General features: G+C 33.7%; 3 protein-coding genes, 2 long non-coding RNA genes and 1 pseudogene across 25 annotated transcripts in view; 2 read left to right on the top strand and 4 right to left on the bottom strand.

Annotated features, from left to right (window-relative positions):
* Positions 1-2,148: 2,148 nt before the first annotated feature.
* On the bottom strand, positions 2,149-8,238 carry LOC107943540 (uncharacterized). 14 transcript variants are annotated; one of them, XR_005899987.1, is made up of 7 exons: positions 8,054-8,232; positions 6,524-7,946; positions 5,635-5,681; positions 3,286-3,349; positions 2,619-2,860; positions 2,371-2,435; positions 2,149-2,246 (listed from the first exon to the last, which is right to left on the bottom strand). XR_005899987.1 is itself a non-coding variant. In XM_041075401.1 (7 exons), exons 3-7 carry the CDS (start codon positions 6,017-6,019, stop codon positions 2,166-2,168), a joined length of 309 nt encoding a protein of 102 aa, XP_040931335.1. In that variant the 5' UTR covers positions 6,020-7,705; positions 7,784-7,946; positions 8,054-8,238; the 3' UTR covers positions 2,149-2,165. The 14 variants fall into 14 exon arrangements, 6 of the variants coding, with proteins under 6 accessions (XP_040931335.1, XP_040931336.1, XP_040931338.1 ...); XM_041075401.1 differs by lacking the exon at positions 2,619-2,860 and having other exon boundaries at positions 5,968-7,705; positions 7,784-7,946; positions 8,054-8,238; XR_005899984.1 differs by lacking the exon at positions 2,619-2,860 and having other exon boundaries at positions 6,524-7,968; positions 8,054-8,238.
* On the top strand, positions 4,508-11,046 carry LOC107943548 (pentatricopeptide repeat-containing protein At1g05670, mitochondrial-like; annotated as a pseudogene).
* A 1,685-nt stretch (positions 11,047-12,731) lies between these two features.
* Positions 12,732-16,580, bottom strand: LOC121203202 (valine--tRNA ligase, chloroplastic/mitochondrial 2). Its single transcript, XM_041076043.1, has 10 exons — positions 16,553-16,580; positions 16,403-16,432; positions 16,097-16,173; positions 15,243-15,355; positions 14,694-14,841; positions 14,233-14,337; positions 14,038-14,139; positions 13,745-13,799; positions 13,439-13,605; positions 12,732-12,974 (listed from the first exon to the last, which is right to left on the bottom strand). Exons 1-10 carry the CDS (start codon positions 16,578-16,580, stop codon positions 12,732-12,734), a joined length of 1,068 nt encoding a protein of 355 aa, XP_040931977.1.
* The window catches only part of LOC107943542 (peroxisome biogenesis protein 5), a 20,002-nt gene continuing 8,306 nt past the window's right edge, over positions 14,072-25,767 (bottom strand). For 7 of the 8 annotated variants that reach the window (XM_041075393.1, XM_041075395.1, XM_041075394.1 and 4 more), the window contains one exon: positions 25,423-25,473. Coding sequence is in view for 1 of the 8 variants with exons in the window: in XM_041075399.1 (XP_040931333.1) it covers positions 16,603-16,659; positions 16,834-16,899; positions 17,881-17,990; positions 18,073-18,157 (318 nt within the window). In the remaining 7 variants the exon portion in view is untranslated. Of the gene's footprint in view, positions 14,140-14,232; positions 14,338-15,242; positions 15,356-15,499; positions 15,551-16,041; positions 16,174-16,339; positions 16,457-16,552; positions 16,660-16,833; positions 16,900-17,880; positions 17,991-18,072; positions 18,158-25,422; positions 25,474-25,767 lie in introns of those variants that run through there. The other variant, XM_041075399.1, reaches the window with a different exon arrangement.
* LOC121204818 (uncharacterized) overlaps positions 18,242-25,767 on the top strand; it is a 9,330-nt gene continuing 1,804 nt past the window's right edge. The window contains exon 1 of the long non-coding RNA XR_005899979.1: positions 18,242-18,505. This is a non-coding gene — a long non-coding RNA (uncharacterized lncRNA). The remainder of the gene's footprint in view (positions 18,506-25,767) is intronic.
* Positions 19,682-21,657, bottom strand: LOC121204817 (uncharacterized). Its single transcript, XR_005899978.1, has 2 exons — positions 20,041-21,657; positions 19,682-19,942 (listed from the first exon to the last, which is right to left on the bottom strand). It is a non-coding gene; the product is annotated as an uncharacterized lncRNA (long non-coding RNA).

Raw genomic sequence — 25,767 nt, 5'->3', positions numbered from 1 at the left:
TAGGAAAAGAATGTAAGATGAATGATTTAATCAATGGTTAAGGTAGAAAATTGAGAAAAAAAAGACTTAGTGCTATTAAACTACACTGTGGTCCATGGGACATTGAATTAAATGTGAATTTCCGTTTTAATCTTTAAAAAATGAAAAATGACAATTTAGTCATCCAACTATTTGAGATTATACATTTTGTTCACCCGATGAATTAAAATACTACATAAACTATTTCATTTTATATTAATTGTATAATATGAATTAAATACTATTATAACTCATATATATATCATATCTATTTGCTTTTAATTCTAAAATATTTAACCCTTAACATTTATACACTATGACAACATTAAAAAAAGAAAATCAAACAGCACTTGTATAAGGTAATAATTATCAAACGATAGGTCAAAGACAATTTTTAAATTCTGTAAGCTAACCCAAAACAAAAAAATTCAAAAGAAAAAGAACAATTATTCAGAACTGAATGCATTGAGAAATCAACTAAGACAATAAATGAAGAAGAAATTAGTTATGACATCATTAGAGAATATATTCAAAGCATCTTTTTTACAGTCTCATAAAAACCATCAACCAATAAGCAAAATCAAAATTATGTTTATCTAAGGGTTGCGACTAGAACCTATTCACTTAAAAGATTACAACTCAATTTCCCTTCATGTAAGGCTAGGTAACACAGATGAATATAATTCTATCTTTAACCAAAATCCGAGTATTTCGCCACATGGATATATCAATAATCACACAAAACTTCCCATTCAGCTGATATACAGAGATACCATGGGTTTACCTAAAACTTCCAATCAAAATCCATTGGCAAATCATACCCAACAGAACACGAACAATCCCAACTATTTTAAAGAAAATATACCCAATCCTTACTAATGAATGCAAGCACCTAGCAATATGAAAAAGAAAACATATATGCATACACAATCTTGACATCCTCCACCGTATATGAACCCAAATCGAAAAAAACCTTCGCAATTAGCAAATCGGTTGAAATTCTCCAATTCTTCAATTACTATCAATATTAACAAGCATCCCAATTAGATTATTATTATTTTTTAAAACTACAGAATTTTTCAGAAAACTAAGAAACAGAATGTCCCACTATGGAATCCTATATGCCAGTTTTGATCGTTTAGTGGGTAATTCGCATTTCTATAAAGAGTGGAAAACTATTGAAATAATTATATATATTATGTAAATTGCTCCAGAAGAATAATTAAAAGAAATGTTTTCTTTTCATATATTATTTGTTGATGTATCTGTCATTATTTTAGACACCTTTTTTTTTTAATTTAGGTCCTCTTATTTAGAAAATAACAGAATGAAATAAACAGCATAAAACAACAAAGTAAGTCACAGGCCACCTCAATAATAACACATAGCAAAACAGAAATTTCTAAACATCAAAACACCGAACTCAAAAATTAAAAACATAAAAAAACCTGACCAGTTTTTACGGATAGTTAATTAATTTCCAGAAAATGTCGTCCTACTGCCGGCAATAAGAAAGTTCGGAACAAATTATACTTCTATCTAACTATTATCCAGACAAAAAAAAGCAACTACTGAAGAAGCTATTCAGGCACTATATGACAGGAATAAAGTCGGAGCAGAATAAGAAAGAAAATTAACTACAGCAGGCCAGTTAAAAATCTGTACCGGATAAAATATTCTTTACAACTAAACAGAAAAATCTAAAGCATGATGTCCAAATAACATAAAAGCAGGTTCAGATTACGAATAATGCAATGGTAACATTTATGGTAATTAAAACCTTCTTTAAATCACTACTACTGTTTTGGACAAATTAACAGAGAGAAGTAAAAAACCTTAAAAATTTAAATTATATTAAATTTTTTTAAACTTATTTAATTTTAAAACAATTGCTTCAAAATTAAACAGTTATGTTCAAAAATATTTTACTAATCTTTTTAAAATTAAATACTATCAAAAGAAAACTGGAAATAAAAACAGCTCAAAAGCATTCCAAAACAACCCAACCCAAAACACTAAAAAAATGAAAACAAAACCAAATCCGTGGCCCAAGCAAAGAGATGGATCACAAACCAGTATGCAAAAAGAGAACACAGATTTAGAGACTTTCACAATAGAAGCAACTTACTGTGCATTGGCAAATAGGGTCAGACAGCCTCCAAGCGGGATAAAAGCCCAAAAGACCATAAACTAAGGAGGGCACGGGCCCAAACGCCAAAACAGAAGCCCTAAGAGAGAAACCGAAACAGTATTTAGCGAAGAAAAAAATAAAAGGAAATAAAAAGTAGACGGAAGCAAACAAATTGAAGAAAAAAAAGAACATATAGTACAAGATAAAGAACCAAAAAGTACCACACCGAGATCCATAATTTCAACGGAACGTAACAGTGACTCTTTGAATAAGAAAACAGGAAACCCTGGCAAAAGTCCACTGAAAAGATTAGTAGAATGAAGCATATATTTGAAACTAAAAACAGAGATGAAAAGGAAAGAAACAAAGTTAAATACATATTCATCCATGAAATGAATCTCCAATGAAATAGGGGATTTCAAAAATCACAAATAACAGAAACGATAAACAAAACTTAGGGTTTCTCTACCTAATGTACCGTATTTGTGCGTGTGAAGAAAGGAAGGACAAGAAAGGAGGCTGGGAGAAAGAAAACAGGACAGAAGGAAAATATTTGAAAAGAATGAAAAAACAGTAGTTAAGAAAGGAGAAAGGAAAATATTTGAAAAGAATGAAAAAACACTTACACCCAGGTCCGAGTAACATAACCTTTTCATGTATTTGGAGGGTCATATGCTATACCCACGGCCAGGAATGAGTTGAACACGGATACTTCAAGAAAAATGAAAATTAAAGAAACACATGATGATTGTTTTTAATTTACTTTATTCAGTTTGGTCGATTCCACAGACTGCTAGACTAGTCACCATATTATGCAGAAAGCGTTATCAGCATAACCCTATTGTCAAACAAATTCCCTGATAAGAAGAACCATGTTTAACCCGTACATTTAACAGAATTTTAACAATTTATACAAAGGCACAATTGCTTAAACAATTTCACTAGAAATGAAGTTATGTCGTCTTAGTTGAACCTTAAGCATTATGTCCATAAAAGAAATATGTGTATCAGGTTAAACTGGCATCTAATCCCCATTTATCTCAAGTTTTAGGGCAATAAATAATGAATTTAAGCCATGGAAGAGTGCATATGAACATTAAAATTGAAAAGAAAAGATATTGGGATAAGAACATTACCGTGCAATACGATGAAGGGAATAGCGTGTCTTTTTGGGATAAGAATCAATGTAATAGAGATTGACTGCAAAAGAGAGGCCATTGCTGGTGAAATCTTGCAGAGCCAGAGTTTCTTTCATTCCCAAAGCATGCAACAAGAACAACCACAAAGACATCCATAGATTTGAAAAGACGAACCGAAACAATATTTCCTAGGGCTGAAAACCCAAAATCTATGGATGAAGCAAGTGATTTCCATATAAAAAAAAACATAAACGATTGAGAAGGAAGAGAAGAAAACGGATGAGAGAGGAAAAATTTGAAGAGAAAGAGATGGTGAAGAATTGGGAAAGTGAAGGAGAGAGGATTTAAATTTCCAACTATGGGAAAGGAAGGGGATTTGAAAAGACTGATGAAACGGGCAGAGGGGCTCTTCTCCTGCTAACGGTCACTAGCTATATAATACACTCATTTAATAAAGTGATAATTGAGCATTTCAAACTAATAAGAAGAAGAGTTTCGATTTGATTTATTTCTCCACTAATGCTCAATATGATTTAAATAATATTTTTTATTCGTTCAATAAATATATTTTTTTAACAATATTTAAATATGTTGTGATACATATTATTTTATTAAATAAGCTTCTAAAATCAGGTTATTCTCAAACCAAGATATCTTAAAATACCTAATATTCCAGTTGTAATAGCCTGAATATTCAGTGGTGTCGGAATGGTGATTCGAGATCACTAAATCTGACAAACGAGTAGAAAATATTATAAATTTAGTAAGTATAAGTTAAATGTGAAGTTAGAAAAATTTTTGAAATAGTGAATAGTGTACTAGGAATAAATATTAAAATAATTAAAATCAAAAACGAGGTATCGAGACCTCAAAGATTTTAAAACGAGCCATAAATATTTTTAGAAATATTTATAGAGTGTCATTGAGTTGGTATTAAAGTTTCGTTAGAAAATTTTAACGTTTGGATAGTTAATTAACTAAAAAGAACTAAATTGAAAACAGTGTAAAATTTGTTAAATTGTGATTAAATAGCTTAAGTGACTAATGAGGAGGGATTTAAAAGGCAATTAGGCCCAAATTTTATGGGCTGGACGGTTGGGTAAGAAAAATCAGCAGAATGTAAGTAGAAATAGGGGCAAAATTGGAAACTTAACAAATTAAACATTTAAAACAAAGACAAAAGTGAAAAATCTAGAGATCTCTTCACAATTTATCAGCAAAAACGCCATAGGAGGTCTGAAACAAGCTGGTTTTTCATATATTTGAATCATGTAAGTTTAATTCTTGATTATTTCTTCTAATTTTTGTGATTTTGATACTTTTACAATTAGGTCCAACTAATTATTTCATTAGTTTTTTATTTCATGGCTGATTTTGAAAGTTTCTATGAATACATGCTGGAAGTATATGATGAATGAACATGGAATTAAAGCTTTAATTTTGTTATATGATGATTTTATTAAGTAATTTTGATAGAAATTGATTTTAGGGACTTAATTGTGAAAAAGTTGGGAATTAAGGTTTGGTGTTGCGGTTTTGAGTATGAAAGGCTATGTAGTAGTTTAAAATAGTTGGAAAAGGTGTTAATTGAGAAAAATTAGATCAATTGAGGGGTTAATTGAGTAGGGACCAAATTGTAAAAATTGTAAAGTTTAGGGTAAAAGTATAATATTTGAATATCCAACAACAGGCAAGAACAACATGGGATCATAAGGAAATCGTGCAGCTTGCTCTATTAATGAAAAAAAAATTTGCACATGTTGTAGATAAGCTGAATCACAATTTAGAGTTTATTATCATAACTATATTTATTAACCTTGGTATATAAATGGATAGACACATATATCTTTTGCCTTACTGCACTTAGGCAAGCTCTTTTTTTTTAATTTCTTGCCCCTGCACCTCAGGAAATAAAAGAATTTTAGCACCTAGAATGCGCCTTGTGCCCTTGACCATACAAGTTCTACCTATCAGTCATAATATTTTCTGGTACTTTGTTGTTATTAGAGGAAACTTCCTTGCACCTTCTTAAGAAATAAGAAGACATGTTTAACAAAATTTCTAGACAAAATTTCATGTTCTTGCGGATATTAGAATAGCATATTAAACAAAAACATATTAAGCTCCAAACTTCTTGATTGTACTCCATTCCAAGCTAGAGACAACTCCTAGCTAGATATCCAACAATATTTGAAAGAAATACTAATCATCCAACGCAAGTATGCTTACTTGGATTTTGTCTATACTTCACTACTTTTTTATTTCTGTACATTAAAATTTTACTAGTTAAAAAAAAGTTCAAGTTTCATTCAATCAAACATTAGCAAACAGGATAGAGAGGATTACCGAGTCTGTGGCAATAGAAAACCAGATTTTTCCGCCTCCTACCAGTCCTACAAACAATCAAAAGCAACAATAAAAAAAATACCCAACAAAAACCATAAATGAATTTACTCAACAAACAATCAAAAGCTTATGTTGATCTTTCAAACTTGAAAAGGATTTGCAATCTAACACTGATTGGTAATTTAAAGAGTTTTTTTTATATACTTGGAGAGTCATATAACATATCTATGTCCAGGTGTATATTACACATGGATCTTGAATACAAGTTCTTAAAAATAAAAAAGGAAATTGGGAGCAACATCAGTAACATGGAGCTAAAAAGTTAAAACATACCCAATAGCACTCGCACTACTATTTTAGGCATTTTGACCTCTTGCATTTGCATCCACTTTTGTGCTTGGCTGATGGTGTGTTCATCTTGTCAAACACTTATGAAATTACACAAATTTAAAGGGAAAAAGTGTAGGATTATAGAATTTATAATTACAGTAACATTAGGGGAATCATTAGGTGGGTTAACAATAAGTGGAGCCAATGCGAGAGGGTTAAGCAATTCAATTTGAAGTCGAATATCAAGAACAATATCCTCATAATCTGGCTTGTTCAAACAGTTATCACATGCACAATAATCCTTACAGTAAATCCCTGCTGCAAAGCACTCACAATAACTGCCAATCACAACAAACAACAAAACTCAACAGATGTTCTAAACATCTTCACTATTTTTGAGCACCCTCTGAACATTCAGGGTATGATGTTCCAAACATCTTCTAAATACATGAAGAAAAATTAAAAGAAAATGAAACACACCGATCTCGAGTATATGCTTAAACCAAGTCCGAGTAACATATTACTCAAGTGAAATGTTCTGTCTCGCATGTGAACTTACAGTTTCAAACATCTGGATCTTCTACAGTTGCTGTGTTTACAGGCTTAAGTCTCATCTGGGAATGTTTCTCTATTCCTGAATTCAATAAATCCCACAGCTAAGAAAGTAATGTGAAACTTGCCTCTCCCCTTTTGAGCCATCTTGGGATTTGGGTAGTTGGTCAACCCTGTCAGCAAATTGTTCATAAGGGATTCTGAGCTGGTGAAAACATTACACTTTCTGAGAATCCTCCATATTTTCTAGTACACAAAGTCCATGGTGATCGCTATCAACATGATCACCAACTCTCCTAGCTGATGAGATCAAGGGATCATGGTTTAATGGTCGAACTCCATGGTGATCATTATCAACATGATCACCGACTCTCCCAGCTGGTAAGATCAAGGGATCATGGTTTAATGGTAGAATATGAGATGGGAGCTGAATTAACATGGCATGATTTCCATCAAGGGAAGAGGGTCGAGAATCTAAACCTTGACACACACGTTCCATAAAGTCATCAGATTCAACATGTTCCCAGATGTTAGATAAAAATTCCATCTTATCCAACCTTCCATCATCAGAAATCTCAACTATGCCATCATTTGTATTATCATTAGTTTTTCCAGTGGTCACTTCTGAGGCATTAAAACAAGCACCATGTAGTTCATCATGTTGAGCCCAGTATTCACCATGTTTGATCAGAGAATCGTCTTGGTTACGACCATTTGAACTTGACCCACTCTATCTGTGTCTGAATCATTGACGGTTAAGGAAGAATATAAGTTTATAGAAGAAGAATTTGGGGAAAGTTGTCGATGTTCAAGTGTCTCGAAGTTGTCATCACGTTCAATATTGTAAGACTTGGAGGAGAAACAGGATATGCCCTAGACGAACCCAAACTATTAGCTCTGCGAAGCTAATGTTACCCAAAAAGAAGCTAAAGCCAGAGAGGCAGCGAGAAGGAGAGTGATGCACTGCTGTGGTGGCTCTGCCAGAGCTGCTACCACTTCTCGAGGCATCTATATCTACACCATTGGAAGATATGCATGGTAGTGGCATTTTATAATCAGATGCCGATTCAGCTTTAACCTTTCTGGAACATTCTCTTTTCACTTGATCCGACTCAGATTCCCGTTCTCTCCTGTTCTGGTTGGTGAAATTAGAGTCGTAGTCTTTATTATGGTGATCAACAACAACCACCTGAAGAAGCGAACTTCTTTTTCAAGGAAGAGGAAGAAGAGAGAGGGGAAAATATGAGACAAGAGAATGGGGAAAGACCTGACGGTCAAAGTGGGAGTCAGCAGATCCAGAAGGCGCTCCCAGGCGAGAGGATTGGAAAACTCTATTCTTTCCAATAGATATTCCCTTCCTCCCACCACTCGACGAGGAAGCTCCTCCCCTGCAAGAACCCTTGCTCCCACCGGATCCCATCAGTTCTAACCTAAACACACACAAAAATAAGCCTAAATTACGTCATTGCTTGAAAAATGCATGCATATTCTTTACAAAATACAAGCAGAGTAGAACTTTGATATACTACCTACTTACCGATGTATTCAGATTTCAGATCAGATCTGGACCATGGATTGGTTGTGCTTGTGTCTTGAAAGAGTTTTAAATAAACTTAACAGATCTTTCAAGAAAAAATTAAACTTAATAGAAATCCATTTTCTCGACCGGGTTGAATTCGGGAGCTCGAAGAACGAAGTAAACAAAAAAAAAACCCATTAATGACTGCGCACGTAGCAGAATATAAATAATATTTTATTGAGCTGAAGAGATTGTTATTAAATATTTAATAATAATATTTACGACATCAATTTATAAAAATAAAGTATCAAAACTGAATTTTCCATAAATATAAATTGAAACTAAACTACAAAGTAATCATCATATTATTGATATCGAGCTGCTTTCATTAGTACTTGGTTTGAAATTCTTTTCCTTCACAAATAGTAGGAACTGATGATATGTTTATTTAGCTTGACATTTTAGAGGTGATTGAATAGGTTTTTTTGTAAGCTTCCAGTAGTAGAACTGAATATGGGATTTCAGCAGTTAATTAATATAAACATTTTCTCCATTATCAGGAAAAGGCCATTGAAAAAGGTTCTGTTGAAACCTTGATGTATGAGCAATTACGTTTTGCATAAGGCTTGCTTGAGGTGTTGATCTTTGTGACTTCTATCACCATATGGAATAAAGGCATCATTAGCTAAATAATTCTTTGCTTCCCTATAGCAGTTTTTACTGGGAGAAATATGTTTTGCAAAAAGGAGAAAACAAGGTCTTTCAGATTTCAATGTTTGAATAGCATTTGATTTATATGTTCTTTTTTCATTAATTTCAAATTCATTAGAAATGTTTATTGATTGCACAAGTCAGAGAGGTGAACCAACATTTTTGTTAAATTGATTACCTTTATTGTTTAACTATTGACTTCACTTTCAAAATGACATGTGGTTTATCTACAAAGTTTAGCTCAAATGAGAAAAGAATTATTATTTAATGTGTTGCTTAATGATGATATTAGTGGGCATTTCATATCCCTCGGCATTTAGTAATGATTGAGTGTTGCTGAAAATGTGATTTCACTGATTTGCTACCATGCTAACGGCTATTTATTATTATCCTAATATATGTAGCTTTTTCCATGATAGTTTGTATTCTCCTTATGATGGTAGGATGAGAAAGTTCCTTCATTGTGTTCCTTCTTCATGGAGAGGAATTGCTGTCTTCTTGAACATTTCTTGTGATAAGCTTTCCTGCAAAGATGATCAGGTTTGTTGTCTCTTATCTGAGCCATTGTTTCCAGCTCTTATCTCATTGTTATCCCCAAAGTTTTGCCTCCAAATCTGGTCCACCTTTCTTCAAAAGATATTTGGGCTCAATACTCCACTTGTCGCACTCTGCCAATACCAGGCTTTTTCCCGATTATTCCCCAAAGAAACCTACCGTCAAGGACTCAGAACTTGTACATCAAATCTCAAATGCAATAAAATTACGCCGTTCTGAGCCCTTGTCGTGTTCTGAAGCCTTATGAGTCCAAGTTTAGATCTAATTATTTGATTTGGGTTCTGATGAACATTAAGGGTAAATATACACTTGTTTTGGATTTCTTTGAGTGGGCATGCTTGCATAGAGACCCAACACTCAAAGCCCGTTGCATTGTTATCCAAATTGACGCAGCTTCTAAAGATTTAAAAATGGCTCATCAACTTATTCATGACTTTTGGTCAAAACCTGATTTGGATATTGGTCTATCATTCAGTTACATCCTTGAACGTTTAATTTACACTTACAAGGATTGGGGTTCAGATCCTAAAGTGTTTGATGTTTTTTTTTCAAGTTCTTGTTGAACTCGGGTTGCTTGATGAAGGGAAGAAGCTCTTTGACAAATTTTTGAATTATGGATTGATTATCTCTGTTGATTCTTTAAACATATATCTTAGCAAATTAAGAGACCATCTTGGTGGCTTTTGGAGAGCTGTAAAAGTTTTCTTTGAACTTCCTGATGTTGGCAGTTGTTGGAACACAGCGTCATACAACATTATCATTCAGTCCCTCTGCAAATTAGGGAAAATAAAAGAAGCCCACCGTTTACTCTTGCAGTTGGAGTTGAGGGGCTGTATTCCTGATGTTGTAACATACAACACCATAATTGATGGATATTGTCATATGGGGAGGCTGCAAATGGCGTTAAGGATAATTGACGAAATGCAAAGTAAAGCATTAAAGCCCAACCATTATACCTATAGGCTATAGCAGCGTAATATATCTACTGTGCGAGATTGGTAAGGTAGTTCAAGCAAAGGAGGCTTTGAGAGAGATGTTGAACCAGGGAATACTCTCTGATAGTGTGGTATACACAACTCTCATAGATGGTTTCTGTAAGCTAGGGAATATTGCTTTTGCATACAAGTTGTTAAATGAGATGCAGGGTTGAAAAATTATCCCTGATTTATTAACTTATACCTCTATAATCTGTGGGTTATGTCGAACTGGAAAGATGACAGAAGCTTGTAATGTCTTTCAAGAAATACTTGGAAGAGGGTTGGAACCCGATGAATTTACATACACAGCACTTATTGATGGTTATTGCAAGGCAGGTGAAATGAAAAAGGCCTTCTCCCTCTATAATCTGATGGTGCAAATGGGGCTTATACCAAATGTTGTGACTTATACTGCACTTGCTGATGGCCTTTGTAAATGTGGGGAGGTAGATACAACCAATGAGCTTCTTCATGAAATGTGTGGAAGGGGCCTTCAACCAAATATGTTTACTTACAACTCTCTTGTGAATGGGCTCTGTAAATAAGGGCCATTTTGCCCAATATCCCATTAACCCAAAACCGAAGCATACACAGAATTAAACACTAAAACGAAAGCCCAATAACCCCAGCCCAACAATATTCAGCAAAGCACAAAATATAATGTAAGAACCGTGACGCGAAACAACAAAAATACAACAGAGAAAAACACATAACTCAAAAATAAAAAACATAAAAAAAACCTGACCAGTTTATACGAATGGTTAATTAATTTCCGAAAAATATCATCCTACTGCGGGCAATAAGAAAGTTCGGAACAAATCTAAATATTATCCAGATAAAAAAAGCAACTACTAAAAAGTTATTCAGACATTATTAGAAATACAAAATTCTCCATATTTCAATGCATTATATTTTTTAAGGGAATAAGAAAACACTACTTAAAATATAGTGTATTACAAATCTACTTTTTCATTAAGAATCTTTAGGACAAAACAGAAAAAATCCAAAGAATGATGATCAAAAAACATAAAAAAGCCGAACCGAGATATACAGAGAATAGGATATACCTAAGTCAGAATATACCTGTATGGGATAGCACAGAGATGAACAAGCTAAGACAAAGCATTTATAAAGTGAGTTTTGTCATTCTTTTAAAAATCTTATTATTTGTTTTTTTAATCGATTTTATATATAAAAATATCAACATAATAAATAATTTACTTTGTAAAAGAAAATATTTTTAACTATTACTTGAATATATTAAAATATTTAAAAAATTTAAAAAATATATAATTCATTAAAATTTTAAAAAATATCAAATACATGTAAATTGTGAGTATTGTTTTAATGTTTAAAATTTTAATATTTTAACTAATATTTTTATTAAAAATAAAAATTTCACTTTTTTAAAAAATTAAACAAAATTTAACTAATCAAACCTAAAAACCCTTCCCCAAGTTTCATAATGATTCAGTAACCAACCTTGACAAAAACCCACCGAACATATTAGCAAAAAGAAATATATCTCAACTAAAAACAAAGAGGAAAAGTTTTCTGCTCAACAGAAATTATAAAAATATTAGGTAGATATTTCTTGAGTCTTGGAGCAATGAGAGCACAACTTGAGAAAAGTTATACTTTAAGATGAGCACCTATGTAGTAGTATAATTTAGAAACACTACTTGTAAATTACGAATTAGACCACGATGATATACATATGATAATGGAACAATTGCTGTAAATTCCATTCTCATCATGACCATTTTTGCTACCCAAAAAAATATGCCAAATCTAAAAGGCCATGGAAACCTCCACACAATTCATTCACTTAATCCTAATTCACATTTTATTACACAATTTCATTCAAATTCCTAAACATGTTAGTATAGGAAAAGTAAAATAATCCACGAGTATTCATGTCACGCTTCAAACCGAGGCATAAAAGACGCCACACGTTAGAAAGATAAAATCTCGCAAATATACAAGGCTAACACTGAATAATAGAAACCCATCATCTTCCATTCTCCCACGCCAATAATATTTGATAAAAGAAATGCTACTTAAATCTATGGAAGATTGGAACCCAAAACAAGAAACCAATGAAATCAATACCGGAATAAAGGTACAATGAAGAACAATGAGCAAGGTTTAATATTTTTTGTAACTTCGATTAAGCAATGAAAACATAATTATGGCATTTCAATTCCACTCAATTTATGGATTGCTCTATCCTTCTTATCTGACCAAGCCAGTTGTGTTCTGGGGTCACGTTATCAGTGCGGAACTTTGGGTATAATATGCTTCTAACAACAGAAAATTACAAAGTCCTCTAAAGGTTGAATGTGCAGAACAGTTGAAATGGAGTTTATAGTGACATAAATGAGTAAACAGTGCAGATCATCCCAACAGGACGTGTAGCTTTGCTAAGACTTAAGATATGACCAATATGGAGCCTATTGCGAAAGCATAACAGTTGATTTTAGGAAAGCCAATCGGTTTTTGGTCAAATTAATCTTCTGTTCTGCTTCTGCTGCTTTTTCCTGAACCCCACGGACAGCATCCTTGGGAGCTTTCTCTATGAACTGCAGTGAACACATATTATAGATTGTAAGAGGCTTGTAAGTAATTGCAGGCATCAACAAGCATAGGAGAATATGAAGCTTGTTGGAGAAGAAAAGGCCATCAGTTGACACATCCTAAGAAGACTAACGCGAGTAAGCAGTGAACTATCAATTAACTTTAGTAGCAATGTTGAACATGAACAACAGCTAGTTCTCATGATACACCAAATTGAAGTGTGCCAAACTTTTCCAAATGCTTTATAGCACATAAACTTTCCCAATTGATTTTAAAAAAAACAACAGTTTGAGCTTCTCCCTAAAGTTAATTTTATGAAGTTCTCTGGGTAAGTGCCCCCACTAAAGTTGACATATAATAAACAAAATGCCATAGCAAACATATTCAGGAATCCTCTCCATGAAACTCTGACTACTACAAAAGTAGTGTTGTTTTTAAGTTCCGTGCCTCGTTTTTATCCTACTTTAATCCGTACATTCAGTCATGTTTGACAAGCTTAAGCACGGTGGTCACTATTACCATTTGTGCCAAAGTAATGTGCAATATTAGTGCATCTACATCTATGACAAAGTAAAGTTCATACTTTAGGAGAGTTGAGGCGAGCTTTAAGTCCCTCATACTCCGTTTGCATCTTTGATAGGCGCTTGGTAAGACGTTGCACTTCAGCAGAAATATCAACCATATCAGCAAGGGGAAGATATGCCTCCACTCCTTCACTTGCAGTAAGGTGAACTGATTGTTTTGCATCCTCTGCAAGTATAAATACATATAGATGTCCAACATTTCATATATCAAAGAGAATCAATAGGAAGTACTATTAGTGAAATGAATATGCAAAAGCATTTCTTTGTCCTAGGACCAAAGCATATATGGTTCAAAGTAAACATGCCTGGAGGAGAATCAGCAAAATGATTGGATAAGAGAGCCAAAACCTCCTTCTCTTCCTGCATCAAGAGGATACAACCTATCAACATTGATTTGCGGACATGCTAAGAATACAGATACTTAAGACATTAGCATTGTTCGTTCAGCCATTCCCTTTTCTGCCAGACTTTACAACAGCCTACGCTAGTATATATTATGCATCGAAAGATGGCACAATCAAGAAAAGAAACAAAACGGTGCCATTCATTTTTCTTTATAATTAATAAGACAATCCCTAAAGAAACAAACTACACTTACAGATATATACTGAATGACTTCTTCACTACCAACAATAGAAGCAGTTATGCACTTTGCTGGCTCAACAGAATACTCAGCTCTAGCATTCCGGATTGCTCGAGTCTAGCACATATATTATCAGGGGTTAGCGATTCCCTTGTTAAAGAGTATTTAGTGGCAAATGTAGAGGAAAAAAGAAGAGTTCTATAAACTCACCACAGCTTGTAAATTTTCAAATCTTTTTACCAAATGAGTACTCCTGGGAAGAGAAGTTTGTGGCCAGGAAGATATTATAAGAGCTTCTTTCCGATTGGGAAGTGCCTGAAGATAAATAAAAGAAAAGAAAAATCCACAGTTACATCTGCAGAAAAGCATAGGGGATGCCTAAAACAATAAAAGAAAAGAAAAAAATATCATTTCTTGTATGAACCACTATTCATGTATGCTGTAATGTGAACCCAAAATTCACTGAAGTACATGTGCATGTGCAAAGTCAGGTGTGCACATTAAATCTAGACTTGATAAGGTGCTCATAAACGGAAATTGTGTTCCAGCAGATTTTATCCAAACTTAATATTAACATGAATGATCAGATTCAAGAATATGGTAAACTAAATGAGTTTAAATTATAAAAATTATATTAACAAAAAACGTGGTAAACACTACAAAGCCCACACCTGCCACAGTTCCTCAGTTACGAATGGCATGAATGGATGTAATAATTTCAATATATTATTGAAAACGTAGAGTAGAACTGTTTGAGTTACTAAAGCAACTGAATCATCTCCAGAGTGGTAAATGCGAGCTTTACTGGCTTCAATATACCTATGCAAACAACAAAAACATAAATCTCAAGCATGGGTTGCAGATCTAAAGACTGCACATAAAACACAAAAATAACTAAAAATTATACCAGTATTTTTTGCAAAAAAAATACAACCATGACAGGTATTTCATGTATGTGTCAACAACACATACTGATCCAACTTACAATAGAATTCTAGTAATGATGGCAATAAAATTACACACACGATCCACCAAATGAATTTTACAACTTTAACCTTAGAAAAAAAGGGCATTATGTGCTATATAACAACAGCATAAACTTCATTACTTTTCAGTTTTCATGATCTGTAAATGGCATAAAATCCAGACCTTAATGGCATAAAACAATAGAACTACGTTCTATTAGCAGAAAGCAGATTATAAAAGAACATTCTACATACCGGTCAGCAAAATCACCCCAAAAGAAATCATATATTTCTCTCCCAACGTCCCCAAAGAAATATTTGTTATAACTCTCAGTGACAGCATCAATAAGCATATGGAGTTTTGAGACCTGAAAAATGAACAACAGTACTCAAGTAAATTCTATGTAGCATTCAGAAAAAGAATAATCAGGGTATGTATGAACGGAGGTAACTTGGCTCAACTATACAAATAAATAGATGGTGGCGAAACAAGCACAGTATTTTTTTCTTACCACCCAACATTCTGGAAGAGGAAGCCTTAGAAGATACCCCTCCGTGTTAAACTGAAAAGGAAAGTTTACCGATTAGATTATGCCAATCTTCTTAGGAACAGGACATTGTGATGATGTCAAAAGAAAATTTAAGTTACACCCTATGCAATAATAATAGATTTCTTTTCTTCTAAGAGTAATAACTAACAATAGTTACAAATGCAAGCATAACTCAGATTAATACTGTTGATAGAACAATCAATAAACACAGTGAATACTCCACCTATCCAATAATTAATAATATATATGTGCATGTTCCTTCTAGTTGCAAATCTAAATAAAAAAGAAAGCATTCACTAACCAACAATTAATTGAGCTAAAAGAAGATAAAAAATGAAGGATAGTGTTTCATAACCACTGTGACAGTAATATTGAGATGCCTATAGTATAAATATGCAAACATATATGGTAAGTTTCTTAAATCCAAAAGATAGAACCATTAATGGAGATACTATTAGCACCTCAAAGAAGGAAAAGCATCAAAATATCACCATATTATTTACCAGAAAAAGTAAGAATCAAAGGGTTTCTAAGGTGGAGCTGTTTGAGAAAATTCACAAGGTTTGCTCCTCTGTCTTCCATCCTGCTCTTAACCCATTGACAACAATCTTGCATGTCGAGCTTTGTTCTCCTACCTATTAGAACAGTAGTTGTCAGCTCACAAGTTCTTGTAGAGTAATAGTACTTGCAAAAATAGAAAATTGCACATTTTCAAAGAAAACATTAGTCCACCCCACCCAAGAGAGAGAGAGAGTGAGATGAGTGGCATGGTCAAAACAAAAATGTCATATATACACACACCCAACATCTCCACGTCGGAAGGTCAAAGGAAAGACACAGTTCAATTTCCGTGTTATTGCCAACCTTCTTCATCGTACTGAACCTCATAAGTTCCTAGATCAGATCAATATCAACAACCTAAAAGATCAGAGAAAGCCAGAATTCATTTATTAGCTTCCAGCAAAGACCAAAAGAAAGAACCTAAATGAAATGGTCAGAACATATGACAGATACCTGCAAGAACTTGCGCCCTGGAAGGCATTTATCGAGTGCAAGAAATTTTGTCACTCGACCACCCTCTTCATGTTCAACAAATTATTTTTTCCAAAATATGTTGAGACCTATATATTGAAAACAAGGTGATTTAATTCCTGATCACATGCCCATAAATTTTCATTTAGAAGGATTGACCATCTCAGAAATATGCAAAAGGAAATGACGACATAAAGAAAGAAATGCAGTTCCCTTTTCATGAATGTCAAGACAATGAGAGAACAGTGCAGGATATAACAAACCTGGTTGGCGTAACTGATACCCATGTTTGCCCAAGCACGCACATAGTTTGGCTTCAAATCTAGTGCCTAAAGATCCAGATATAGACCAAAAGACTAAATTCAATAGTGCTGAAAATATGGCCACCACAGGCAAAGGGAAGTTTATCACCAAATAATTTTAAATGGACAATCTCAGTAACAGAGGCTAAACAAATCAAACTGCATATGAAAGATCTGAATGCATTAAAAAAGGCATTTTGAAAGAGATGATCAAGGGTATATGTAAATTGAGGAAGTGCATAATCAAATCATCTAAATTAACCAATAGCTTCGACAAATCAAATAACTAATTACATGGAGCTTAAAAGAAGAGCTAGTTTGTTTTCTAAGGTCCAACTAGATGCAACATGTTATTTGGAGAATCTTTTTAGCAGCCTAAGGTTACAAAGATGGAGCAAGTAAATAATTCAACCCTGCTGTATAACACACCAATGGATCACTATACCATCGAAAGATAAGAAAGAAGAGAAATAGAGGAAAAGATGATGCAACCCATAAGAGTTCGGCACATAGAAGATTGACATGTTGGGTTATCACATGTTTTGCATTTCTTTATGCCATCCTTTCAATTGATTAAGCACAAGCCAAGTCCAAGCCACACTTTTTTGTATAGAAGCAAAAAAGCCCCCTTGATTCAAGAAGCACAAATTTACATATTCACCTTAATTTACTCAAAAAAGTGCTTTTTTTACATCTTGCACCTCAAATGCTTCAGGTAGTTGCAGCACCCTTGCCAACATTTCCAAAATGTAATGTTAGGAATCTTAAGGAAAATTATATCCTGTCACCGTATGTAAAACTCTAAGTCCAACATATAATCATTGCAGTCATGGAAATCATATGCAAAAATACACTCTTGTAATCACAGCATTCACAACATAAGCAAACTATCCCACAGTAACATTAGAGGAAGCGGCTTACACTCAAACCAAGATTGCAATATCAAGGCATGTTCCAAAAGACAAAAACCAACCAAAAAAACAAAGAATTATACCCTAGTGTACTTACATCAGCATAATACAAAGAATTAGCAAGCTCCAGCGGCGCAAGAGTACCATACTTTGGGTGATGACGTAACCATCCATACAGATACTTTAAAGCAGCAGTCTGTTCTAATTCTGAACTTTTCAAACAGTATTATTTGTTTGACACTCCAAAATTTTAATCTCAACTTGATTAAAGGGATAAGCATTCACTAACCATTTGTATGACTCACACCAAGAGCAAGAAGTACTTCCAGATTGGTAGGATCGGCCTCCTGAGCATGCATCATTGCTGCAATAGCCTGTACAGAGATATCTAATCAGTGAACTACATTTTTTCTACAAAGTCAAATAAATGGACCCCAGTAAAAACCACATAAAACTGCAGAGTATAAAAAGGTCTAGCATCATCCATGTAAGTCTCAAGATAATGACAAGCAGACACATTAATCATCCAAAACAATTTGCAATAAATGTGAACCATTACACTTCATAGGCTTGATATAGACATAGTTTAAGATGGAACCTTATCCATTCAAATTAATTTCAATTAAGCCAAAAAGGTTTTGACATGGTTCAAGAATAAATAGAAGCGGATGATAAGTGAAATGTAATGCACTACTAGTTCATGTGACAACAAATGATAATAGGTTAGATATAACCAAAAGCATTTGTTTTTAAAAGAAACAGTAGCTGTTAAAAGCCTTTACGAAGGTTCTTAAAAAAATGTTACTAGATATTGAACCTCGTAACACAAGCACATATGAAAAGGGAACATGAATGAGATTCAAATGTTAAAGCAGACTATTCACTAGGAAAATGAAACATTAAAAGACGACTTTCCTATTAAATCTTCTGAAGAACATCAAATAAGCATATATCTAAAGATAAACATCAAACACAACTTTCGAATTTTTAGATCACCAGAAAACTTTCAGTTAATGAAAAAAGTACTTACCGGGTCTTCCCAGGTGATTCTGGCTTGACATTGGGGGTCACTGCATTGTCAGTGGACTCTGGCTATACACTAGTTGTTACAGCACTATCGATGGACCCTCAATTCACACCGTGGATTCCTGCATTATTCACAAACTTGCATTAGTTTTTAAATTTGGCAATTTTGGAACCACAGAGCAAAGGCCAACTTCAGCTAGAAAACATAGGTAAAACCCCTATCTGTTATTTTCTGTTGACCTGAACTTGAGTGGAAATAAACATTGGTTAAATTCGCAGTGGGTTTCCAATGACATAAAGCTCAGTACGGATTACTGAACAGACCAGAAAAGCAGTGTCAATACTGCTGATATTACTGAAACAAAAACAGAATTCCAAATTTATCAAACTGCACTTGTACAAGGAAAGTGGCCTTAAATATATATCAACTGTAGATTAAATGAAAATAGCAAAGTGTTCAACCATGGATTGAAAAGTATATTGATGATGGGGAACTCTAGAATGAAATGATGGGGAAGGAAAGGGATTTGAAAAGACTGAGGACAAAGGGCATCTTCTTCTCGGAAGATTTTTTAAATCTCCAATGTATATTTAAGGCTCTTTCTAAATTACACTTTTACACGCTGAATTTATGAACTGACATGTAGAAAAATTTCTATTTCTCTACATATTTGTTGGCCTTTGTTTTATGTATTTTATACTTAATATATAAATTTTCAATATATGTCAGCGATGACTCTGGTTATGGTCTGCGTTTGCTCTGGCAACGTTTTCAACTCGATTGGCTTCATATTCGGCTTGGGTTTCGTTGAAAAGTACCAAATCATACTCCCAAACATATTGTGTCCCTAAATTTATAGTAGTTGAGTAGATGAGGATGAACTGTGTTTTATTTCATTTAAAATAAACTATAACAATCCCTATGCCACTCCAAAATAGTTATTTTAAACCAACCAAAAGCATAAATTACAAACAAATCACTTTCTGAAACAACAAAGACAAAGAAATCCAAAATCCATTTATGGATTTATAATCCCAATTCACTCAATTGCTTACAATACAAAACAAAAACCCAATTTGGAAACCGATTCAGTCAACCATCCTATGATCGACCCATAATGCCAAACCAAAAGCTGTGTAAAAACGATAACGGCAAAGATTCAAATGAGAAGAAACTTTAGAAGAAGAGAAATAAGGAGTCGAACTGTGAAACAAAGGCACGAATTCTTACACGGGAGTCAATCTGAGCCGAAACCCAACAAACGAAGATGGAATGAAACGGTGGAGTTTTATTGCCGGAGATATATCAGGAGAAGAGAGATTGAAATCGAGGTTATTCATAAAACCTATAACAAAGGACAGTGAAGCTTCATTTCTTAGCGGATGGCTTCCTTAGTCTCTTCCCCTCATTGAGACGGTCCATTTGGTTTGTTGGATTAAAATCATGAATGGCCTAGAGTTGGCTTGTTGGATTTATTAAATCCACAGCCCCAAACAAGGAAACAAAAGCCCAAAAACACCAGCCCAACCATAAACCCAAGCCCCAAGCCCCTGGACCCCAAACCCGGATATCCTTGAATGGGATATACCAAACCGGGGTATCCTTACTTAGAATATCCCCGAACGGGGATATCCGTTGAATTGGATATCCCAGGTTGGAATAAGTACGATAGATAGCCCGGTCCAGACATGTAAAAAAACCTGAACCGGATACAAAAACAACTGAACCGGGATGGGATATAATGGGGATATTCTTGGAATAGCTTATCCCGAAACGGGATAAAACGCGAATATCCGTGGATTAGAATAAGAATGAAAATTAACCCTGTACTTTTTCATTTTCTTTTTTTTTGAATGCAATTAACCCACTACTTTTTCTTTCTTTTTTTTTTTTTGACGGGGATATCCCTGTACTTACTAAAACGTTGTGGTGAAAATATTTAATGTGATTCTCTGAAAATATTTAAAAACTCGATATGATTTAATTAGTGTTTTCTAATTCCCTCAACAAATGTAGTGTTTTTACTTGAAATAGGGAAAATGAGGAAACAATAAAAGGGAAAGAAACAAAAAAAATGTCACCATTTATTTTCTGCTAATCAGTTAGGGTTTTAGGTTAGATACTTATATAGTTGTTAGAAACATATCTTCGCTATAAAATCATATAAATAGGACTAAAGATTTCCATGAAAAAGTCCCTCAATACAAAGGGAAGCAACCAATCGAAAAAAATAAAATAAAACAGATAACAGGTGATAAACTATCAAAAAAATGACGACATCACAAGATTTAAAAAGATGAATATAAGCAGTGTTTCATTAGGGTTTTAGGGTAGATACTTATATAGTTATTATAAACATATCTTCGCTATAAAATCTCATAAATAGGACTCAAAGATTTCCAAGAAAATGTCCCTCAATACATATTACAGAGGGAAACAAACAACTGAAAAATAAATAAAACACATAACAGGCGATAAACTATCAAAAAAATGACATCACAAGATTTAAAAAGATGACTATAAGCAGTGTTTCATAAGGGTTTTAGGGTAGATGCTTATATAGTTGTTAGAAATATATCTTCGCTATAAAATCTCATAAATAGGACTCAAAGATTTGCAAGAAAATGTCCCTCAATACAGATTACAGAGGGAAAAAAACAACCGACAAAAAAAATAAAACACATAACAGGCTATAAACTATCAAAAAAATGACGGCATCACAAGATTTAAAAAAACGAATATAAGCATAAATCTGAAAACTAAAACAGAGATGAAAACTTGTTCTAAAAGAAGATAAGCATAGCGTTGAAACTAAAAAAAAACTTGAAAAGAAAAAGTTAGTAAAACTGAAAATCATACCTGAAATTACAATCCGATGCAGCCTACACCCAAAAACATTTGAGCCAGAGGGGTTCACAGGGAACTAGCCCCTAAAATTTTGAAGCTCCCTAGCTAATTCATTTCACTTTCAAAGCTTCAACTCTCCACCCTATATACGAATCAATATAACATATTTGACACTCGCTTGCAGTAAATAAACAATCACCATTAAAAGAACTCCAGAATAAACACAAAATAGACAAGTAAAAGAACTTCAAACCCCACCTAAACAATAATTACGCGCATTGTAAATTCCGGAAAGTCCACCAATACGGATATTGCCAAACTTCACAACCCCAGCAAACCCCAAGAAGTATATATTAGGTGCTGCCCATCCCCCATAATACCTAAAGTTCACATATTTCAATTGCAGAAGGTAAAATTCAAGGCCTTCTCATGAAAGAATCAAAATCCCCAAGCTAAAACATATGAAGGAAAATGGGTGACTTACAATTCCCATAAATAATTGGAAGCTTCATGATTTCCACCGATAAAAATGGTGGGAACTGAGGCAACCTCCTGACCCGAATAGTATTTTCAGAATGACTTCACTCTCCGATGAAGCAGGACCAGCCATTTTTCACTCTCCTCAAAACCCTCCTACTTTCCCTTTTGCTTTGCTTCGAGTGATGAATAAATATATCTGAAACAAAAAACTGAGGCAAAGACAAAGGATTTATAAAGATGAAAACTAAAAGTCTGAGATTTGACTTTCTTTTAAGAATCTTATTATTTGTTTTTTTTATTGATTTTACATATAAAAATATCATCATAATAAAATAATTTACTGTAGAAGAAAATATTTTTAATTATTACTTAACTGTGTATTGATATACTATATTATTAAATCTATACTATACATAATTACATATTTAACTTTTCAAACTATGAAGACATCAACTCAAGATAACCAAGTATTCAAGTTTAACCTACGCAATTACTATATCATATTTCATCACAATGCACTTTTGCAAACAATAAACATTTAGGCTTACCTAGCTGAGGCAGCCCTCTGTTCATGGAAATCAAAGGTATACACATATCCCGTTGGCGCCACAGCCCTTGCAAACGATGTTGTTAATGAGCCACTACCGGTCCCGGATTCAAGAACCAAACAACCCGGAACTACTTCCAAGTACATAATCACAAAGCTAATATCCACAATATAAAGAATCTGAGTCCTATGACTTAGAACCACCATAACTCTGGTGTCGAAGCCAATAGGTAAACGAATCCACCTCTGGTGCTGAATCTGAATGTTTAAACACACCGAAACGATTTTGAAGAACAGAATTCTCGCACACTTTAACAGCTACTCAAATTCCATCTCTAATGCAGAGATTGAAAGATATCTTCATCGAGGAATCAATAAGCAATATCCATAAAATACAGAAAACACATTCAATTGAAAACACCGATGATGTTGGACTAATAGGCAATGTCTGTACCAAAATTTACTCCCCAAAACGAAAATATTTACCACATATCCAAAGTTACATTAAGAATAAACTATCACCTAGAATGCCAGGAAGACCCGAATTCATTAATATATATATGTATATAAATAGGAAAAGAGCATCACCATTGTCAATGGAGATACCCATTATATTTGTAGTTTCTAAAGGTCACTTTCTCGAGCCAGTTGCATTCTTTCTAACTCTTACTTGAACATGAAAAGCCCTGGTATCTTCTTTTTTTGTTAAGACAACTTTCACTAATAACTGACAACACTCACAAAAGCATACAAAGGACAAAGACATTTCAGAACCAATATGTAGAATTAAAACATCAGTAGCACAAGTCAAGTAAGAACAGACAGCACCAGGACTTGGAAATACCAATGATCGCACAGAGAACTGAATAAAAAGAACAAATATCACCATCAAGCCATGAAAATACTTCCCTTCAAATGCCAACCTTACCTAATACATCTGCTATCTCATTTCCCAGGAAACATTTGACCAGCTGACTGATCAATTAATGAACCTAATAATTTCAAGGCATAAGGCCACTTCCACGTTTATTCCTTAGAATTCATCCTCTTAAATACAATCAGCATCCCTCAAAATTCCAAAAAATTCTCATCTATTTCCCTTAGCAAGACCGCTAGTGAAAATAAATTAAACAAAAATAAAAAACACAGCCCTTATATAGACAGCTCTTAACACAAACAAAAGAACCTCTACTCTCTGTTGCACTGATTTATTGATTTATTGTAATAGTTAAAAGGTAACAACTGGAACTTAAAGGGGAAAAAAACAAGAAAACTCAGCTGTAAGTCTGCAACATGCAGCTTAATTAAAGTCTATTTCGATTATTTCAATTCTCGACCATTTAAATGTCGAAATTCTTGCTTCCAATAAGCTTGTGCTTCTTCGAGTGTCCAAAATGTCCAAATATGAGACTCAGCTTTCTCGCGAGCCTCCAGAATTTCCTGTTTTCAGCAGGACCAGTTCATTATTGGGGAACAGACAGCACAGGTAAAATGCAACTGCAATTTAAGTTTTTTCTACATGGAAAAACCAAATAGTTGGGCTGTCAATAAACCTCTCTACAGTTCCTAGTCATCGTTCCGTTTACATGAATGTTATCATCATTAGCATTCATAAAATGACATGCTATGTTTTCTTACTCATCTCCTTCATTTCCCTAAAGCCTTGTTCAACACATATTCAAACATGAGTAAAGGGTATGCTCTTCCGAATATAAGAAGTAACTCTAAAAAAATTAAGTATACTCATATAGGACACATATCCGTATAACACAGTTTTGAACTTAACTAAACATTTTGGAACTTCTCATTAATTCATTATTGAAGAGATGAATTCACAGCATGCGAAACATAACAATAAAATTATGTTTAGTCAGTTATTGATATGTAAACCCTAAAAGTGAAAATGCTATCTTTTTTTCATTATGGTTCAGAGATTTAGGGCACCATTTACAATTCCCAAAAATATGGAAGATTTAGGATACTACAGAAAGACCTAGTTTAACATTACAATTGAAAACAAGCTAATCCCAAGCAATTAGGATTCTCAGTAGAACTTGATATCTCATTTGGATGGCACTCGCAACTAAAATTGAGATTTGTGATCAATGGCTGCTCAAATTGAAAGAGACATTACATTTATAATTGTTGATAGTTCATCTTCGACCATTCTCCAATCAGCTTTTAGTTTATGAACCACAGTTTATGCATAAGGCAACCACTAAGTAGCTTATTAACAAATTAAAAGCTAAAAAATTAAATATAATTTGAAATAATAGTTTTTCCTTAAAATTTTTTCCAATACTTTTAAATCGGAAAAGAAATTAAAAGAAAGAGGAAAAAGAACCTGGAGTTGAGAAGAGGGCTTGGTTTTCAAATACAAACAATCCCAAAGAGCACTCCATTTTCCATAGCAATTATGCAAAACTCCTTCTCTGTAATACTGTTGCAATTGATGAACCGGAGCTGCCCAACGAATTATCAAAACAATTCATATAAAAAATTGAAATTGGTAAAAAAAAAATGGAAAATAGAGAGGGGGAGGAATACAATAGCAAAACCAGAGAGCGTCTAAGCATCTAGTGCAGGACAAGCGACGTTGAGAGACAGAGGATTCTTTTTCGGCACTCATCTTTCTTCTCCGTCAATCTAGTGCAGGAGCCCCCTCTTAAGTTTGGCTGCTTGTGCAAATGTAGACGGCCTTATAGTTATGTTAAATCATTTTCAAGTTTAGAAATTACCTGACTTCTTGCCAAAAGAATTGTCACAATCCTCATAGTGGCATCCTTAACCTAAAAATAAATGAAGAATGTTTGTGCAGTCGGATTGATTAGAGGTAATTAAGTTCATACACTATATCATCTTAACAAGTTGACTTTTCATCCGAAAAGGAAATAAGACGACAACCATCTATTAAACACAAACTTGAGTGTTGTCAGTTTATGTCTAACACTGATTTGTTTAATAATTTAAAGAGTTCTTTTATATACTTGGAGGGTCATATAACATATCTATGTCCAGGTGTATATTACACATGGATCTTGAATAAAAGTTCTTAAAAATAAAAAAGGAAATTGGGAGCAACA

The sequence above is a fragment of the Gossypium hirsutum genome, chromosome A08 (genome assembly GCF_007990345.1).
Source record: "Gossypium hirsutum isolate 1008001.06 chromosome A08, Gossypium_hirsutum_v2.1, whole genome shotgun sequence".
NCBI lineage: Eukaryota > Viridiplantae > Streptophyta > Magnoliopsida > Malvales > Malvaceae > Gossypium > Gossypium hirsutum.
The sequence above is the reverse complement of the archived record's forward strand: the minus strand, read 5'-3'. Positions and strand labels throughout refer to the sequence as shown.

Excerpts from the sequence above, each read along its gene's own strand:
- LOC107943540 (XM_016877286.2), bottom strand. The coding sequence starts at position 7,936 with ATGGGATCCGGTGGGAGCAAGGGTTCTTGCAGGGGAGGAGCTTCCTCG. Across the intron at positions 7,706-7,783 it reads ACTCCCACTTTGACCGTCAG|GTGGTTGTTGTTGATCACCA; the intron begins GTCTTTCCCCAT and ends TCGCTTCTTCAG.
- LOC121203202 (XM_041076043.1), bottom strand. The coding sequence starts at position 16,580 with ATGCCTTCCAGGGCGCAAGTTCTTGCAG. Across the intron at positions 15,356-16,096 it reads AAGACAGAGGAGCAAACCTT|GTCTCAAAACTCCATATGCT; the intron begins GTGAATTTTCTC and ends TTCATTTTTCAG. Across the intron at positions 13,800-14,037 it reads AAGTCATTCAGTATATATCT|GAAGAGAAGGAGGTTTTGGC; the intron begins GTAAGTGTAGTT and ends CTCTTGATGCAG.